The sequence below is a fragment of the Phascolarctos cinereus genome, unplaced genomic scaffold, assembly GCF_003287225.1.
Source record: "Phascolarctos cinereus isolate Bilbo 61053 unplaced genomic scaffold, phaCin_HiC Scaffold_9;HRSCAF=440, whole genome shotgun sequence".
Classification (NCBI taxonomy): Eukaryota; Metazoa; Chordata; class Mammalia; order Diprotodontia; family Phascolarctidae; genus Phascolarctos; species Phascolarctos cinereus.
The window spans coordinates 260,344,787-260,364,145 of record NW_027556402.1 but is presented as its reverse complement, the minus strand read 5'-3'; the positions used below and the strand labels follow the sequence as shown (position 1 = coordinate 260,364,145).

General features: G+C 50.8%; 1 protein-coding gene across 6 annotated transcripts in view; it reads right to left on the bottom strand.

Annotated features, from left to right (window-relative positions):
* The window catches only part of ANO1 (anoctamin 1), a 186,609-nt gene that overhangs the window by 84,108 nt on the left and 83,142 nt on the right, over positions 1-19,359 (bottom strand). For all 6 annotated transcript variants that reach the window (XM_020970769.2, XM_020970771.2, XM_020970772.2 and 3 more), the window contains exon 2: positions 18,123-18,325. In XM_020970769.2, coding sequence (XP_020826428.1) covers positions 18,123-18,325 — 203 coding nt within the window. The remainder of the gene's footprint in view (positions 1-18,122; positions 18,326-19,359) is intronic.

The window sequence follows — 19,359 nt, the reverse complement described above, 5'->3', positions numbered from 1 at the left end:
ACGTAGTATAGGAACCATTTTGTGATGCCCTGGGTATATTCTGCAGGCCCAGCATGGTGGTGCACACCAGTATAGTGATCCCTGCTGGGGATGAGGCTAAAGCTGGTGGGTCCAGTGAGCTGTAATGGGCTACAGCCAAGCAGGTGGCAGCTAAGTAGGGAAATAAATAGAGTTTTGGGCCTGGAGTCAGGAAGACCTGAGTTCAAATCCAGCCTCAGACACTTGCTAACTCTGTAACCCTGGGCAAGTACTTTAACCTTGCTTGCCTTGATTTCCTCATCCGTAAAATAAGCTAGAAAAGGAAATGTCCAATTATCTCTTCTAAGAAAACCTCAGGTGGGGTCATGAGTTGGACATGACTGAAATGACCCTACAACTGAAAACAAAAAGAGTCAAGCAGGTGTCTGCACTAAGGCGGGCACCGATCTGGTGAGCCCCAAGGAGCGGGGGGCCAAGCTGCCAGGGTTGGGGATGACTGGGCCAAGCTGGAGCCACAGCAGGTCAAAGCTTCCACACTAGTCAGCAGTGTGATCAAGAGCATGAGTGGCTGCCTCATTTCTAGCCCAGGTGAGATAAAGAGATCAAATCTCTTTGGCATTTTCTTCTCAGGGCCAACTGTCCTCTCCAGGAGAATATAAGAGCTAGGAGGGCAGGGACTGCTTCTTTTCTGTCCCCCTGGCACATGCCAGACTCACAGCAGGTGCCAGATTGCTAAAATAACCATTGTAGCTACTTCATGAATTTTCAGCTGAAAAGTGAAAGCTAAAATTGCTCATTGGCCACCCCCAATGCTAAAGGGATCCAGGACCTGGAGAAAGGAAAGTCCCTGAGGGCAATAACTGATTTCATGGCTCTCCTGGATCCCTAGAGCCTAATCAGCACCTAGCACATAGTAGGCTCTTCTGACTGATGGGCCTGGAACATTGTAGGGGCTTACTCAATGCAGCTGTCTGTGTGACACAGTGGAGAGGCCATGGGATAGGCTGGAAATGAGGTGAACTGGCCTCAAGTCTCAGCCAGACTCTTCATTCCTTTTGGCCCAAGGCCACTGAGCAACCTCCCAGAATAGAGAACAGGTGCTAGTCAGCAGCTCCCAGGTTTCTAATAGCAAGGTTTTGATCCTAGCAGACAGACAACATGCTGGAGCCAACATGAAGGAGGCATTCATCAGACCTAGGGAATTAAGTGAGTGGTCTGATCTAACCTGGGCTCCCCTGGGACTCAGATTCCACTCTGTTGCTCACTGGGAGGACAGGCCCTGAGGAACACTGGGCTTGGCAGCATCCCCTCCCCCCTGAGCCTTGCTTTGGATTCCTGCCAAGTCCAATGAGGAGAATAAGAACCCTGGCGCTTGGGGATGGCTGTGTAGGTAGAGCTCCATAAGATAACAATGGGTGTGAAAGCAGGTTGGAACCCAGGGAAGGTACAGGGCCACCCAAGATGGAGGTTGCCTTTGAACCTGCCTTTCTGGTTCTCCAAAGGGATTCCGAGAACAGAGAGCAAGTGAGCATTAGTATTGCTTTCAAGTCCACAAAGCCTTTCCATAAACTATCTCATTTGATCCTCAAACAACCATGGGAAGGATGAGCTGGGATGATCCCCATTTTACAGATGAGGAAAGTGAGGCAGATGGTAGGGAAATGACTCATCCAGGGTCACACAAGTAGGAAATGACTGAGGTTGGAGCTGAACTCTGTCTTCCTGACTCCCAGTCCCACATTCAGCTGTGCAGATGTGCTGAGTCACAGCCTGTGATTTCTTTTTTTTTTTGGGGGGGGATAGTGTATAAGGTGCTATACTGGGAATTATTCTAATTGCTAGCTTTAGATACCTCATTCAATTTTCCTCTGAGTGGGTTAATTAACCTTAACATAGAGCAGCCTGCTCTCTCTGAAGACATCTGGGCTGTTGTCCTGACCCTGGGATTAATACCATTCTGTGCAAGCATTTCTCACTCCGACTGTCTCTCTGGTAGATGCTGCACCATCTGAGAAGGAATCAACCCCGCCAGCTGGCTGCCTCATGCACACAGCATGGCATGGACTCAAGCCAGAGGGCTGGGCTCTGCTCCTGCTTAGCTGCTGGCTTTTCCCATGCAGACCCACTGTGGCCCAGGACAGCTTTCCAAGGCTCTGTCCAGATTTAAAAGGTCACTGGGAATTTTAGGAGATGGGACCAGGTGCCTGATCCTGCCGTGGCTGCCCCAGGGCATTGGTCTCAATGATCCCTCCCTGGGTGACCTTGGTGACCTGAGCCTCAGGTTGGAAGCTTTAGGGGTCGTCCTGTCCAGCATCTGCTTTTTACAGAGGGGGAGGAAACTGTGGCACAGAGATGGAAAGGGACTCATCCAAGGTCATACCATAGGTGATGAAGTGGGAATTCAAACATAGCCCAACTCACCTGAAATTCAAGGGTCCTTTCACTGCCTTCCTGAGTTCAAGAGATAATTGCTACAGACCCAACTAGTTCTAAGTCTGAGGCTAACCATCAATATTAAAAACTGGCTTCACACAAAATTCTGGAAATTTAGAGTGAGAAGTCCAGAGTCCAAACTGGATGAGACCCTGGATGTTATCTAGTCCAACCCCCTCAATTTACATATGAGGAAATTGAGGTCACGTGACACAGTGAAAATAGCTCAGGATTTGGGGTTAGAGGTCTTAGGTTCAAATTCTGACTGGGCTTCTCATTACCTTGGTGACCTTGATTGAATACTTTAAGCTTCTGGGCCTCAGTTTCCTCATTTGCAAAATGAGGGAATGGGACCGCTAAGGCCTCTTCTATGGTACCCAGATTGGGAAAGGGACTTGACCAAGGTCACATAGGTGGTAAGCAGCTGATTATAAAGAAAATTTATGATGATTTTCCTCCTTAGGGGCAGCTACTGCATGGAAAAGATGGGCTTAAAGAAAAGGAGGAAACAGGATTTAAGTGCCTACTACGTACCAGATACTGTGTTAAGAACTTTGCAAATATAATCTCATTTGATCCTCACCAAAGCCCTGGGAGGTAGGTTCCCATTTTATAGTTGAGGAAACTGAGGCAGATGTGTCTGAAGCTGGATTTGAATTCACATCTTGATTTCAGGCCCAGCGCTCTATCCCCTGTGCCACACAGCTGCCTCTGATTATTGTACATTCTACGTACAGCAACAGGCAGTGCTCAGTGTCCCTCTCCTACATGAGGGGGTTTCTCCAAGTTATTAATATTCTCTCCCTTCACACTCCAGGTTATTTTATATTTACCTGTCACAAATTGTTGTCGTCAGTAGAATGTAATCTCACTGAGGACAGGAATTGTTTGTTTTTTTTTTTCAATCTCTATATCTATAGCCTAGTGCATTGCCATAGAGTTGGTATTTAATAAGTGTGTTGAATTGCATTGAATTCAACGTGGGAGGGAGGGGAAACATGTCAGGAGGCTGCAATTTTAAAAGGAAATTGATGAAAAAGCCTAGCTGGTGGAAGAGAGCACAGGTTAGCCCCGGGACTTGGAAGTTGGGGGGAGTCTCTATGATTTAGTCCTGCTGGTAGGTGACTGTCTTTCTCCCCAAGGAGGCAGCTCCTTCCAGTCTGAGGCTGCCTCTGTAAATGGCCCATGTGCTGCTCAGAGCCTGGGCCAGTGCTCAGCTAACAAATGACACTCAACAAAGGCTATAAATAAAGGGTCATGGGAAATCTGAAATAAGAATATGCCAAGTGTCAGCTCAGTTATCCAGAGAAAGTCCCCAACTCAGCTGCGGGCCCAGCCCATTGATCCCACTGGTGTGAATGGAGCCTTCCAGTGACTGAGGTCACCCTAGCTACCCAAGACTAGAAAGGGTGAGGCTTGGGGCTGGGGTGGCTTCTATCAAGTAGAGGTGCTGATACTGGCCATCCCAACAATCTTTTAAAAATAGTCTGACATTTCTCCCCTTTTACAGATGGATAAACTGAGGTTTAGAGAGGTTAATGGGAATGAAAGAAGAAAAAGAGGAATCTTAGTTTTAGAGCAAGAGGCAGAGTTTGAATTCCTGCTCCGCCTCTTACTCCCTATGGGACCTTGGGCACTTCTCTTCCCATCTCTGGGCCTCAGTATGCTCCTTCATAAAATGAAGGCATTGGAGGACAGTGCCTCCAAGAGTACCTTCTAGCTGGAAATCCATGATCTGTGCCCCAGTTACCTCATGATAGCCTCTGAGGTCCATTCCAACTTAAGATCTAGGATTCCCTGACCTGGTCCAATTCAACAACCATTTATAAGCACCAGCCGCATGACAAGCATTGTGCTAGTCTCTGGAGAGACAGCCAAAAATGGAAACGAGTCCCTGCCCTCAAAGAGCTTATATTCTCTGGAGGGCAATAACACACCCAGAGAAATTAATCAAGAGATTTGCAAAGAAAAACCAAAGCAGTTTTGAGGGAAGTGTTCCTTATTGAGGGAGCTGGGCCTCAGAGAGAGCTCAATTCTAGCAGGGGGAAGTGAGGAGGGAGGGCACATCAGGCATGGAGTATTGCCTGGGCAAAGGCACAGAGGTGGGAGACAATGAAGACAGGAACCTCTACAAGGAGGCCAGTTTGCTGGAATGTAGAGTGAGTGAAGGAGAGAATTGTGCCCTAAGCCTGGACAGGCTAACTGAAGCCCAGTCACAAAGGGCGTTAAAAGCCAAATGGGGCAGCTAGGTGGTATGGTGGATAGGGCAACAGCCCTGGAATCAGGAGGACCTGAGTTCAAATCTGGTCACTAGCTATAACCCTGGGCAAGTCACTTAACCCTTATTACCTACCCCCCCACACCCCTGGCGGGGGGGGGGAAGCCAAACAGAAGATGATGAGGAGAAGGTCAGTGGAATGGTCCAGGTGAGAAGAGAGGGGGCTGGGCTGGGGAGCTGGCTGGGAATGGAGAGAGGAAGAAGAATGAGAGAGAAAGTGTGGAGGGAGGAGCGACGAGATTTCCAAACTGCTGTTGCCTCTCTGCACCCCACTTCCTGCCCCTGTAAAATGGAGAAGCCCAAATAGAAATGGATCTCCCTAAGTCACCCATCAGGATCCCTATGTTGACTTAGCTTTAAAATGTAATGTTACCTGTGGCTTATATTTATTTTGTTCATTTTACTCTTTTTGAGAAATGTTTCCCAATCACATTCTAATCTGGTTCCACCACACTGAGGAGTGTTCAGGCCCCACACTTGCCATCTTTGACCTAAAGGCCTCTCTAGCTCTAAGTCTATGATGTCAGGTGACTTGTCCAGGGTCACTTGGTAGTAACAGCCCCAGGACTGGGACCTGGGTCTTCCCTGACCCCAAACCCAGGGCTCCCTCTTGGCTGCCTTTCCAAGAAAGTCTCCTGCAGGAACAAGAGAAAGTCTGGCAATGGGAGGGAGACCCTGGGCCATGGGAGCCAGAAGCAATGCTTGGGAGCCCCTTCAGAGTACAGTGCTCCAGGCGAGGCCTTATCAAGACTGCCACTGGCATCAAGAAGCAAATGCCAGACACTGGCAGTTGGGGGGTATCTTAGGGCAGTTTTATCTGCTTAGATTCATGGGAGGTTTGATACAAAGTCTATACCATGGAGGCTGGACCTTCAAGATATCAGCTTCAGGAAGCAGGAGGAGGCTCATCTGCCTGTTACTGCTCTGCTCCCATTGGCGAGGGCTGGAAACAGGCCCCCAGAGGCAGGCTGCCAGGCTGAACCTTGCCCAGGCATAGGATGTGGGACACCATGCTTGGCATGCAGCATGTGCTCACTCATTCATTCATTTCTGATCACCATCTCCCATCTCCCAGTCTTTGCAGCCTAGAATGCTCTGGCCCCTCACCTCTGCCTCTTTGCTCTCCCTGGCTTCAAGACTCAGTTCAGCTCCCACCTTCTGAAGGAAGGCTTTCGTGCCTCACTCCTCCACCCCCTGCCCCAGTTACCAGAGCCTTCCTTCCCCTAGCAAACTCTCTTCTATCTTCTTTTCTATTGACATGTTGTTTCTCCTGGGAAGGCAGAGACTGAGTTTTTGTCTTTGTATCTCGAGCACTGTGAGCACTTATTCAAAGTGCTTGTGGAGTGGCTGACTGATGGACTGCTTCACAGCAAAACAATGGAACAAAATGGTTAGAGCAAGATCTGGATTTGAATCCTACTGCAAGCATTGCCTTAAGTTACCTTAACTTGCCTTGGGTAAGTCACTTAACTTCGATTTGCCTCAGTTTCCCCATCGATCAAATGGGGATAATGGCACCATGAGTGTTGTGAGGATCAATACTTTGCCAGCTTTCAAGAACTCTATAAATGCCAGCTATTCTCATTATCCCACAAATGGGATTTGAGCATTTGGGCTTCTTGGAATTTGCCTGAAGTCTTCCTAGGGTAGACTATAGCCCCTCCCATAATGCCTTCTGGTTCCTTCTGTCTCCTGGGACACTCCTTTCAAAGCACCAGTAGCTTCCAAAGTGCCGTCCTTTCCTCTCTAGACCCACTAATCAGGACTGAGGTCAATAGACACATGAACTCATTTGATCCTCCGACTCCTCTGTGAAGGAGGTGCTACAAATAATCACCACACTCATTTCATAGGTAGGTAGAATGCTCATTGTCACACAGCTCCTAAGTGTGGGAGGCAGAAGGACTCCAACCCTGATCTCCTTGACTCTCGAACCAGTGTGCTATCCACTGGGAGACCCTACCTCTGTGGGCTTGAATTAGCTCAGGCTCATTCTGACCTGCCCTCCACAACATCTCTGGCACTAGGACCCTTCTCTTACATAGCGCCTCCTCTCCAATCCCGCTTTCAGCCAGCTGCCAATAAGACACAGGCCTGACTCTGGCCCTCCCTGGGCCAGATGCCCTGCATTGCCCTACTGCTGTTAGAAGAAAATGCAAAGTCAGCCTGGTGTTTCAAGCCCGGCTCAAACGATGCCAGCTCTCACTTTTCCTTCCTTCACCTCCTTGAGTTTCAGCTCAAATGCCCTCAGCTCTTCCCTCCATTTAACATGCAGCCTCTTGCCTTTGTAAACCCCCCAAGTCACAGCCCATGGGCTGCCCGATGCCTTGAATGCAGTTACTAGTGCTTATACGGGCTCTGAGGATCTTCTGCCCGAGCGTGTGGAGACCCCGGCGTGAGCTACATTTGAGCAATAGTCAGACTTCTCAAAGGTAACTTTGGGAGAAGCACTTGGGCTGCTCTCCCTCCGAACCTTTCGCTTGCTGGCAGGGTGCCTAGCTTCCTCCAAAGCTCAGCCTCAGTGCCTCAAGCCTTCCCAGACCCACCTCATTTTAGTACTCATTCCTGAAATTAGCTTCCGTTTCCTCATCTATGAACAAGTTAATAAATGCTTGGGGAATAGCTGTTTCCCTAAAAGGCAGGGCTTTGTTTCCCTACTGCCTCACAATCTGCCAGAAACATAGTAGGCTCTTAATAAATGTCTGTTGAACGGACCTGAAAATCCCAATAGCCCATGGGATGGTGTCCAAACTCTCATGCCTGGCTGTCTAGACCCTTTGCAATCTGACTCCAACCTGTTTATGTCCCATCATGGGCCAACACTAACAAATTGCCCCATTTCTAAAGCATGTCACAACTTCTTCACCAAAGCCTTTCAGCCTAGGACAGTGTAAGGACTATTGTATCCATTTCGTAGGTGCAGAAATTGAAGCTCAGAAAAGTTCCAACTTGTCAGTGGTCACCCAGCTACTAAGTATTAGAGATGGGACTTGAACCCAGGGCACCTGATTCTATATCATGAACGCTCCATAAAGGCTGGTCCCCTAAGATGGATCTAGTCCCCTAGGTGCCCTGCCTCTTCTAACTAAAGTCTACCTAGCCCAGCCTTCAGGGCTGTCCTCAAACCCCTGCTCCTGTCCAAGCCTGAGCTCCTCCGGACACTCGAGGGTTGTACTGAGTGTCTGGAGACAGAAGGTCAGAGGTTTAGAGCTTTGAAGGCATCTAAGTGGGGGAGTCACATGTGCAGGCTCCCAGGTAAAAACCAGAGCTGCTAGCATCTCTTCAGCACTTCAAGGTTTGCTAAGCACTTAACTATAGCTATCTTAATGGATCTTTACAACAACCCTGGGAGGTGAGGTGCTTTTTTGATCCCCATTATACAGATAAGGAAACAGAGACAGGGAAGTTTGTAAGTGTACTATTCAAACCTAAGTCTTCCTGATTCTACTAAGTCAGGTGCTCAGCCCACCAAGCCATTCAGCTAAGAGGGACAGCTGGAATTGGAACCCAGTTCCTCTGACTCCAAATTCAGTACTCTGCATTGTGCCCAAATGTGTTCCTGTCTTGACTTGTTTTGTTACTGGTCTAATGGAAAGAACACTGGGTTGGGAACCAAAAAGTCCCCCCTCCAAGGTTTGAATTAGGCTCCTACCTGTTCTACATCCTATGACCCCAGCAAAGTAAGATTTAGAAGTTGGGCACAAGGAGAGAGCTGTTAATGCTGTCCTGGTATCTCCTATTGGGCCTCGGGGGAGGGAGGAAGTGAGACAAAGCCAGCAGTCCTTGAAAGGCACCTGGAAAGTTCTTGGAAGGGACCCCAGAGGCCATCAAAGATACAGCATCTATGAAGGGCCTACTGTATTCAGACTCTAGGCTAGGCAGTGGGGATACAGACAGAAAAATGGGACAGGGCTTGTCCTCAGGGAGCTTCTACTCTACCATTTAGTCCAAGCCCCTGCCTGTGGCATGTGGAGTGAGAGAGTGAGTGAATGGATGCATCCCTCTGGGAGAGATGAGGCCCAGTTGTAAGGGGCCATAAGCTAAGGATACTTGACCTCTGCATCAGAAGCAGCCTGGTACATAGGAACATGTGCTGGGCTGGGCTTTAAATCCTGCTGGCTTTGTGACCCTGCATCCCTACACTGCCCCCTCTGTGTCCTGGTGTCCTTACCTATAAAATGAGGGCTGGTGTTTCCCTCCCAGGCTGGTTGGGAAGAAAGCATTGGTAAGCTCTGAAGAGCTATGGAGATGGGAAACAGTGGTCATCCTTATAGCAGTGGCAGTGTGGTCCAGTGATCAGAGCCCAGGCCTGGGAATGGGGAAAGCTGGGAGCCAGCCATGAAGCGTCGAGAGGCCTAACACAAAGAGCAACTGCACGGAGTAAGCCTCAGTTTCCCAAGATATGCAGGAAGATGAATAATGCCTCAATCACGTCGTGTTCGCTAATGTGGAAATATTTAATGTGATTGTACGTGTACAACCTGTATCAGATTGCTTGCTATCTTGGGGAGGGGAGAAGGGAGGAAGAAAAAATTTGGAACTCAAAATCTTACAAAACGAATGTTGAAAATTATCTTTACATGTAATTGGAGGAAAAAACCAGCTTAAAAAAAATCAGGTGTGTGGACAGCTAGGTGGCTCTGTATCCACCGCACCTGGTGTTAGGAAGACTCGTCTTCATGAGTTCAAAGCAGGCTTCAGACACCTTCTAGCTGTGTGACCCTGAACAAGTCATTTCACCCTGTAAACTACTACAGTATCTCTGACAAGAAAACCCAAAATGGACTCAAGAAGAGTCAGACACCACGGAAAACGAATGATGAAAATGCCACGTTCAGTTTGAGGCATCACATTTTTGGAAGAGTTACCTGTTGGACATCTCGAACTAGGGGTCCCTATGCGTATGACCCAAACGGAACTCATCTTTCCCAATAAACCCTCCCCTCCCCCCACCTTCACTAATCCCAGAAGGCACTGCTGTCCTCCAAGTCCCCCAGGTCTGCATCCTTGGTCCCCAGCTGCCCTCGACACTCAGTCAAAGCATCACTATGTGCAGCAGGAGGCCTGCCCTGCTTTCCCCAGCTGCTGGTGCCTTTCCCTTGGGGACGAACCCACAGTGGGTGTTATGACATCTCATCTACATTTGAATGGGAGCCCCTGAGAGCCAAGGACTGTTCTGATCCCTCTGTTTATGCTACTGCTTAGCACAGTACCTGGCATACAGTAGGTGCCTAATAACTACGTGCTCTCACTCACTCACTCCCCCACATCCAATCAGTTGCAAAATATTGTCCCTTCAACTTCCACATCTGCCCTCATTCCCTGGCCCACCTCAGCCCAATCCATCCTCATTGTGGCTGCCAGAGTGATTCAGTTGAAGCACAGGCCTTCCCGCCGCCCCCCCACCCCCCACCCCCACTACTGCTTACCTTCAGGATTAAACATGAAGCTGCCTTCGATGGCTTTTAGAGACCGGGGTGCCTACCCTCCTCCTCCATTTCCAGCCTGTTACTTCCTTTTAAATGGCTGGTACTCACCAGGCTGTCTGTATACCTTTGCCCCTTGTCTAGACCCCAGACACTACTTACTGCCTCCTCTTTGAATGTCCAGCTTCCTTCAAAGGGTCACTTCCAACCCTGACCCCCCAATCCTCCTAGATCTATTTTGTAAATGCCTCCAAATGCCCACATCATCAGTCTCCCCCATCTCCACTCTGAGCTCTGGGAGGGCAGGGATAGAACCTTGTTTACTTTTGTTCACCTGGCTTACAAGAGCTTACTGTTTGAGGTGCTGGGCTGAGCTTAAGAAACGCTTGTTAACAATGACAACAAAACATTGGAAGCCCAGGAGTGTCCAGAGGAAGGTGACCAGGATGCTAAGGGGACCTTGGGGCCTGGCTATATATGGATGAATGAAAGAACTGGAGAAGAGAAGCTTGGGGTCAAAGGGGTCATTATGATCAATGTCTTCAAGTAGCTTGGGGCTATCAGGTGGAAGAGGAGCAGACAGGCTCCACTTGGTTCCCACGGCAAACAAGGAGGGATGGGGGGAGGGGGGAAGCTGCAGAGAGGCAGATTTAGGCTTAATCAAAGGAAAAACATCCTGCAAGAATGTAGTGGGTGGCCTTAGTGCAGGCACTTCTTAAGCAGGTACTATGTGCTAGGTACATAAAGAAAGGCAAGTCCAGTCCCCACTTTCAAGCTCACAGTCGAATGGGGAAGTTAATCTGGAAATAACAAGGTATATAGAATAGATGAAAGTTAATTTCAGAGGGAAAGGTCCCCTGCGGGGGGGGGGGGGGCGCAGAGAGCTGGGAGAGACTTCTGGCAAAAAGGGAGATCTTCCCTGGGAAGGAAGACAGGCAAGCTGGTGGGAGGGAGGGAATTCGAGGCACGGAGGAGAGCCAGAGAAAATGCTGGAAGCTGAGACAGCCTCTTGCGTGAGGAAGAGTCAGGAGGCCAGTGTCTTGGGACTGTAAAGAATGGTGGGAGTAAGGTGCAAGAAGACTGGAAAGGGAGGCGGAGCCCTGGCTGGAAAGGGCTTTGAATGCCAGACAGAGGGTTTTATGTTTGGTCCTGGAGTAGGTGGAGGTAGGGATGACACGATCAGCCTCCCACTTTGGCAGCTGAGAGGAGGAAGGAATGCAGTGGGGAGAGACTGCAAGTAGGGTGACCCACCCACCCCCAGAAGCTATTGCAATAGTTTAGGTACGAGTCAATGAGGGTCTGCGCCAGGGCCATCGATGTGTCAGGGGACAGAAGGGGACTCATTCGAAGGATGGTTCAAAGGTCAAAACAGCAGTACCCGGCAACAGATGGCACCTGTAGGGTAAGAATCAGTGAGGCGTGAATGATGAGGCTGAATGACTGAGCCATGGTCATACCCTCCACAGTAAGAGGGAAATTCAGAAAGGGGGAGGAGTCTGGGGGGCAGGGGGAGCTCCCTAGTTCTGTTTTGGCCAGGCTGAGCTTAAGATGCTTCTGGCTCATCCAGTCTAACATGAACAACAGGCACCTGAGATCTGAGACTGGCCGTGGAGAGAGGTTAGGGCTGGACACAGATCAAAGTCCAGCCCCTCTCACTGCAGGTCAGCAGCTGAACGCTGGCAATGCTCAAGAGATTTCTGCTCAAGGACAGGTAGGACTGGCTGGTCTCTGAGGTGCCTTCCTGCCCCAAATCCATGAGGATGGCTTGACCCTCAAGGAACAGAAGAGTCCTTTCTGGGCCTCTCTACCACAAGATGCCCCTGCCCCATCAGCCTGCTGGGCAGCTCTAACAGAAGCATGGGAGCCCGAGGCATAGATAGATGGCTGGGGATGGGATGGGGAGCTGGGTTGCCTCTCCCACCTTCAGCTGCCCAAGGGAGGCAAAAGCTGATGGAAGCCATGAGCTAGACAAAAGCTGAGCTCCATGGCCTGTTGCTCCCCCAGAGTGCCACAAGCTTTCTGGACCCCTGGTCTGAAGCAGAATCAGCTCGGAGAACTTAGCCTAGGGGTTGTAGTGGAAGAAAGCAGCCTTCCCCTGAGGAAGCTGAATGCTGGTGAGAGGATGTGAAGTAGAGGAGCCTGACTGTGTCCAGGCACATGGATCTCCACTTCCTTGGCAGCTGCCAATGGATTTCCATCAGATTTGGCACATGCTTGCATTGCTAGCTTGATGGACAAAGCCCTGAACTTGAGTTGTAAAGATCAGAGCTCCAATGTGGCATTGTGATACTCCATGGCTGTGTGACCCTAAACAAGTCACTTAACTTCTCAGCCTCAGGCTCAGGCTCCTCAGCAGTGAAACGGGAGAGTCACAAGTGTAGGTGGGAGCCAGCTGCAGGACCATGATGGAGTAACAGGAGGAAAAAGCACCATCAGGGGAGCGTAGGATGGCCCAGAGGATGGATTGGCTGCCCAGGGTAGCTCCCCATGGGCAGGCAAAGGAGTCTCCAGTGTCCCAGAGAACTCCTGAGTCAATGAACTCACAAGGTCATTGGAGCATGTGCGTCATCTTCAGAAGGAGCTAGCTCCCTTACATAATTGCTGGGAGGACCAGATGTGATTATGCACATGAAGTGATCTATGAATCCTAAAGTGCCATAGAAATGTATACTGCTGTATGTTATTATTATAGGAAGAGAGAAGCAGTGTGGCTTGGTGGGTAGAAGGCCAGCCTTGAAACCAAGGAGACCTGAATTCAAATCCTGACTAACACATCCTGGCCAAGTAAGCCTAGGCAAGCCGCTCAAACTCTGGGAGTTCCTAAGCACCAGGGAGGCCAAAGACAGTCCCTGCCCTCATAGCTCACAGTCTGATGGGGGTGACACATAAACACCTGGGTGTGAACAAGATAGTGGAGATAACCCACAGAGGAAAGGCTCTCATAGGCAACCAGAAAGATGGGGAAAGGCTTCTTGTAGAAGGTGAAGCTCTAGTGGGCCTAGAAGGAAGCTGGGAGGTGGCAAGGGAGGGAGACAATGTCCAGGCAGGGGGACAATGATGAAGATCTTGTGGGGGGAAACGGCAAGGAAGAGGCAGTGGCAGCACTGCATTCCAGAGGGTGTGGAAGGGAGGATGGAGGAAGACAACCCTCAGCAGCCCTGGCACTAGCCAGGTGTGAGGTGATGAGGCCAGCTGCAGGGTGGGATAAGGCATATGGGAGAGATGTTTGGAAGGTAGAAATGACAGTCTTTGGCAACTGATAAGCTACGGGTGGCGAGAGAATGAGGAGTGGAGAACGACACTAAACATGGCAGCTTGGATGGATGGCTGTAGCCTCCCGGCAATATGTAAGTGAGGAAGAAGGGAGGATGTGCAGGAAATGACGAGCTCAACTTGAATAAGATGTCTTCAGGACATCCAGTCTGAAATGACCATGAGGCAACAGGATGTGAGAGCAGACAGAGGTTGAGAGAGGTTGGGCTGGACAAATCTAATGGAGAAAGTTTCCCCACTTGGGAGTTCTTAATGAAATCACAGGTTTAGTCTGGAGGGAGTCTTATCTTTATGGGAAGAGAAAGTAACACTTCTAAATCTAAGGCTAAGAGATACCATCTCCACCCCACCCCACCCACCACTGCTTCCCTCCCCCCACCAACCCCAGTATGTGGGGAATGTTAAATGCCTAAGGAAGGATGGCCCCTCCCCCCCAAGTGGAGGGGACGCATGGTTTGTGGGAAGACCCAAGACAAAGGTTCCATAGGAAGAAGATCCCATAAAGAGAGGTATAAGGAAGAATTAGTACCAATCTCCCAAGACTCCCAGATGGAAGAAACTGCCCCTACCTTAGCCTGCAGGCAAAAGGAGATAATCCAAACTCCAAAGAGATAAAGTGGTTACCAGAAGACAAGCCCCACAACCTCTGGAATCAGAGGAAGCCAGCCATATCTCAGCCTGAAAGGGTTTGGGGGGTGGGGTTGGCAGAGAGAGGAACAGCCTGGCAGGGAGTGAGATGCAGAGGAAAGAAAGGACAGGAGAAGGAAAGGGAGACATTGACAGATGGGGGAGCAAAGATGGTCTCAGTAATAGGAAGAGGGAGAGGAGGAAGAATGAGAGGGGAGGGAGAAGGAAAACAGGAAAGGAAAAGGAGAGAGAGAAAATAAGAAAGAGAAAGGAATAGAGAGATGGAAAGAAAAAGAGGGAGACTGAATGAAAGGAAATGAGGAGGAAGGAGAGAAAAGTCGGTACAGAAGGAGAGGGAAGGGGGAGGGGGAGGGAGAACAGCATAGACTTCAGTGTTCTGAATTTTTAAAGACTGAAGAAGATGGACGTATGAAATGTGTCTGGGCTAGCTCTGGCCCCTGCAGGGGGCTGGCTGGCTCGACCTCTGGGTCAGTTTCAGAGCTTGCCCTTCTCTCCCTGGGAATTGGGGATACAAAAGGTGGGACCTCCAACTATGTAATGGGGGGGGTCAGATCTCAACTTCTTCATCAAAATCTAAGTTAAAGCAGCACCTCATTTATTTCATGAATTCAGTTCAGGAAACATTGATTAAGCACCTGTTCCTGCCAGGCCCTGGGGATACAGAGAGAGAAGTTGCCATGGAGGCCATGCTCTCTAGGACCTCACTGGGGGGCTCTCCTTAATACAGTTTTGAGGTTTGCAATGGCTTTTTTTTTTCAACAACCACTTGAGGTAAAACGGGTAAATATTCTTTTCCCTATTTTATAGATGAAGAAACTGAGATTCAGAGCTATGAAATGACCAGCCCAGGGTCACACAGCTGGTAAGTGCTCCTTGCTGAAATCCGATCATCTGATATACAATGAGAAACAAGTACCAAGGGGAAGGTGGGGCCAAGCTGGAGAATGCTAAGGAGGGAGAGGAGGGAGAGGGCATGGCAGGTTTCTGGGAGGAGGTGAATCTGAGCTGGGCCTTGCAGAAAGGAAGGTGAGATGGGGAGGGCTGGTCATTCCATTCAAAAGAGGGCACTGGGGGCAGCTAGGTGGCACAGTGAACAGAGCTCTGGCCTTGGAGTCAGAAGGACCTGAGTTCAAATCTAGCCTCAGACATTTAACACTTAACTAGCTGTGTGACCCTGGGCAAGTCACTTAACCCCACTGCCTAGCCAAAAAAGCAAAAAGCAAAACCAAAACCAAAGAGAGCACTGTGTAGGCAAAGGCTTAGAGATGGGAAAGTGTAACTCTGGCTGGGGGCCCATTGATCCCCTGGGTTTGTCTTGCTTTTGGAGTTTCAGGAGGGGAATAGTAGTGGGAGGTGAGAGTGGGTTGGGAGGTCAGCTGGGGACCTTGGGAAAGTGAAACCCCAGATTGTCAAGTTTTTTTTAAAGGACCAAAACATTGTTTATGTTAACCTTTTGGGATGCAAATGTTTCTAAAAAGTCTCCCTCAGGCAGCAGCCTCCGGGACTTTTGATGAGAGGACAATAAACAGTCTAACCGTTTCTAGATGACTCATGGTTGTTAGTAGGTTGTAATCAATGATGTTAAGATGTGGAAGGCTTTGAGGCTGACAAAGGCTAGAAGCAGCCAGAGGGGGAGCCCCTGGGACCATTGAGCTAGTGGTCCTTGGGTACCACCTTTAGCAGCTCCTCTTTGGCTTTCTAATTTGCTATTGGCTAGGAAACCAGAAAACAAAAGTTGTCAGAATCATGTGTAAACAAAGAGTGAATGGGCTCTGAGTGAGAGCTCTTCAGTGAGAAAAGTGAATGGGCTTTATGACATCTCTTGGCTGCTCTTGGCTGCTCAGAAGTCTTTTTTTTTTTTTCCAGATAATTGAGTCTACTGAATAGAGGCAGTCTTTGGCTTACTACCCACCCTCCTCCTCAAGCTTCAGAGCACAGATTCTTCTGAGACTTACCCCTCTCCCCCAATAAAACACTTTAGTCAGGTGCTCTTTCAAGACTGTCCAAGTGCCCTGACCCTGTCTTCTGAAAGGCCATCATTTACAAGTGACACAGTGTGGAGATCATGTAGCTAGACAGGAGAAGACCTGGTGATGATGGGGGGTGACCTGCATTTTCCCACACATTTCAGCAGCCCATCATTACCAGGTCTCCTGACTAGCTTGGGCAAGCTACTGCTCCTCTCTGGGCCTCAGTTTCTTCTTCTGTAAAGTGAGGACTCATGATATCCCAAGTCCCTCCTTGTTTCAAATGATGTGACCGGAGAATTTCCTGTGATTTCCTCAACAACTTGGAGAACATAAATGAAAAATTCTTATCACCCCCATTTTACAGATGGGAAAGGTGGGACTGAGGGCTATTACTCCAGTTCTGAAAGGTCAGGCCCTATGGCCTCATCTGGAAGCGTCTTCAGGCCGATTCCCGGAGGACACTGCAGAGTTACATAACTCACTCCCCCTCGAGCCCCCCTCCCCCCACTCCCTTCTACCATGCTGTTGCTGTTTCTGTTTAGAGTGTTTCTTTTTCCTTAGTAGTTCCTGGCCTAATCCCCTGCACCAGCTCCCTTGGCCATCTTTTTGGGGGAGTGGGGGACTCCTAATCACTGCCCTGCACACAGTAGGCACTTCAACAAGGGTTTGTTGGTTCCAACTGAATTGAACCATTGTGCCATGAGGGAAAAGTGCCTTGGATTTGAGGTCAGATTGACTTGTGTGACCTGAGAAACGGCTCTCCCTGCCCCAAGCTTTTTCAGGAGGAAGAGGAGAGGGCTGTCTGCTTCTCCTTCCCCTGCTTTGATGCAGAGTCCCAAGGAAGATCTCCCAGCAGCAGCTCCCAGGGGGAGAAGGACAAGCTTGTGTGTACCTCAGTTAGCTAAAGAAGCCAGGAGGGCTTGGCCACTTCTCTTCTGGACTGGTTGAGATTCTCTGGAGAGCCCTGGAGCCTGGTTAGCTGGAAATAAGCCCCCGAAATTGCAGGCAGTAGGGAGGGCTGGCTCAGCCCCCTTCACAATGGTGAAGGGGGCATTTTGAAGACAGTTGTCTAAAATGAACTTTCTGCTGTTTCATAGCAGCCCTGGGCCTCCTCCCTCACCAGCCCAGATCTGAGGGAGCTTAGGGCAGCCTCCAGAGAGAGCACAGGGATTGAAAGGCACATGCTTTTTTGGTGCCCAACACTGCTCGCTGTGAGCTGGCTTCTGGGAGGAATCCCTGAGGGGGCCGAGCGGCGTTGGCTACAGTCGGACTGCCGGTGCTGGGCACCTGTATCCCTGGGAATGGAAGGTACCCACTGGCACCCAACAGTTAGAGGGAGGAGCGCCAGCATCTCACGGGGAAGCCCCCCCCCCAGGTAACTGCGGGTCCAGCCCAGCCACAGTGAACTCCACCCACCCCCGAAGCTACGCAAGAAGAGCATGGAGGAAGTGGGGTTGAGTACTCGGGGTAAGGAGCAGAAGCTGCCGCCCACTGTCCCCTGGGGCTTCAGGACACCAGGAAGGGAGGTGGAGAGGAAAGAAGGATATAGAGCCCGACCAAGAGGGGATGCCTGTCTCCCCCACCAGGTCCTTCTACAGAGAGGGGAGGAAACTTGGCATGAGGGTGGGGGATAGGGAAGAGGAGGTGATGGTGGGAATCTGGACTAGCCCGCTCCCTCCCATGGGGGAGCTTCTTTCCTTCCCGCCCACTTTCAGCCCCCAAGCTTTTCTCCTCCAGCTTGGGATAAGCTCGGACCCAGGGCCGAAGGCTGCACCCTCTGCATCTCTGCCAAGCAGGGCATTCTTGGGGGCTACGAGTCCAACGCACCTTAGGGCTTCTCAAGCTCACTGCCCTTCAGGTCAGAGACGGGAATATGAGGGCCAGACAGAGTAGAATCCCTGCGCCAGATAGCCCCGGGAGTCCAGAACCCAGCCCAAGCCCGGAGCCCAGAGCCCAGAGTTCGAGCCCAGAGCCCGGGACGCAGCGCGCTCCCTTGGCCCGGCTCGCCCCTCTTCGGACGGCGCCCCTACCTTCACCTCTCTGTGGGCCGGGCCGCTGAGAGGTGCGCTCCCACCTCGCGCCCGTCGCCGCCCACTCTGGGCAGCGCGCACTCACCGTGCCCTCGGACTGCAGGTAGCCCAGGTCGTCGATGGCACGGATGTTAATAATGTGCACGCCCCTGTCGACCGCGGCAGGCAGCGACGAGTACTTCTCGTTCACCCTCATGGCCTCGTAGCTCGGGGCTTCTTCTAAACTGGTGAGGGAGTCGTCTGCAGGTCCAGGCGGCGTGGCCTCCCCATGCACCGCGCCGGCGTCTTCTGTCCCCAGGAAGAGAGAGAGAGAGAGAGAGAGAGAGAGAGAGAGAGCGAGCAGCGGGCGGTTAGCTTCAGTCCCTCCCTCCCTCTTTGCTCACACTGGCTTGAGGCACTACCCCGCCTTCCAGTCTCCCCGCCCCTGCCCAGCCCAGCTGCCGGAATAGAGGGAGGGGTCCGCTCGCAGGCCGGTCCATCTACCCTCTCTCTCGCCCGAAGAAAGCCCTGGCGCCTTTTCTCTCCCTCCGGATCTGGCTTGTCCCGAGGCTTCCTTACCATACTCAAGCTGCCCTTCTCAATATTTTCCTGATGGCTCCAGGCTGTGGCGCCCCTCAGTGCGCCCTGCCTGGCTGCCTTCAGGTCAGGTTAGCGACGGCCCCGCTCAGTCCATCTGGGAAAGTTAAGAATGCCCAGGCACAAACTGGCTTCTGCTGGTCCTGGGGAACACTGGCCTCCGAGCAGTTGGGGGATGGAGTGGGAACAGCCTCTTCCCCCGGGAACCTGGTTCACCCAGCTCCCTAAGGGGCATCCCGGACAGCCGGCCACCTCTTAACTTTTTACAAAGCAACCCTCAGGTTCAGCAGTGGTTGCAGGCTAGCCGCCAGTGTGATGTGTCTGACTCAGAGCCCTTCTGCCTTAGCCACACGAAGATGCGTACATTAACCTCGAGTTATTTTGTAGGGGCTGAGATGGTCACGGGCAGAGCAGCCCTTTCTGGAGCTGTCCACTGAAGTTGCTGGGAGCTCAGACTTTGGGGTTGACCTCCATTGTGCCAGCCAATGGTACCTTGTAGGGACCTTAGGGATTAAAGGGTGGTAGAAAGGTTGAAGGGGCCGTAGAGGTCAGGCAGTGTAACCCCATCCTTGTTTGGAGGAGGAAACTGAGGGCTGGGATGGTAAGGGACTTACTCAAGGTCACATAGCCCTTAGAGATCCTAGAAAAGGCAGAGCTGGCATTCTAACCCTTGTAGCCTCACTCCAGTACTTGCCCCTTTCCTCCCACTGACCTAGAGATCAGCTTCATCCTGCCTCCAGCCAGAT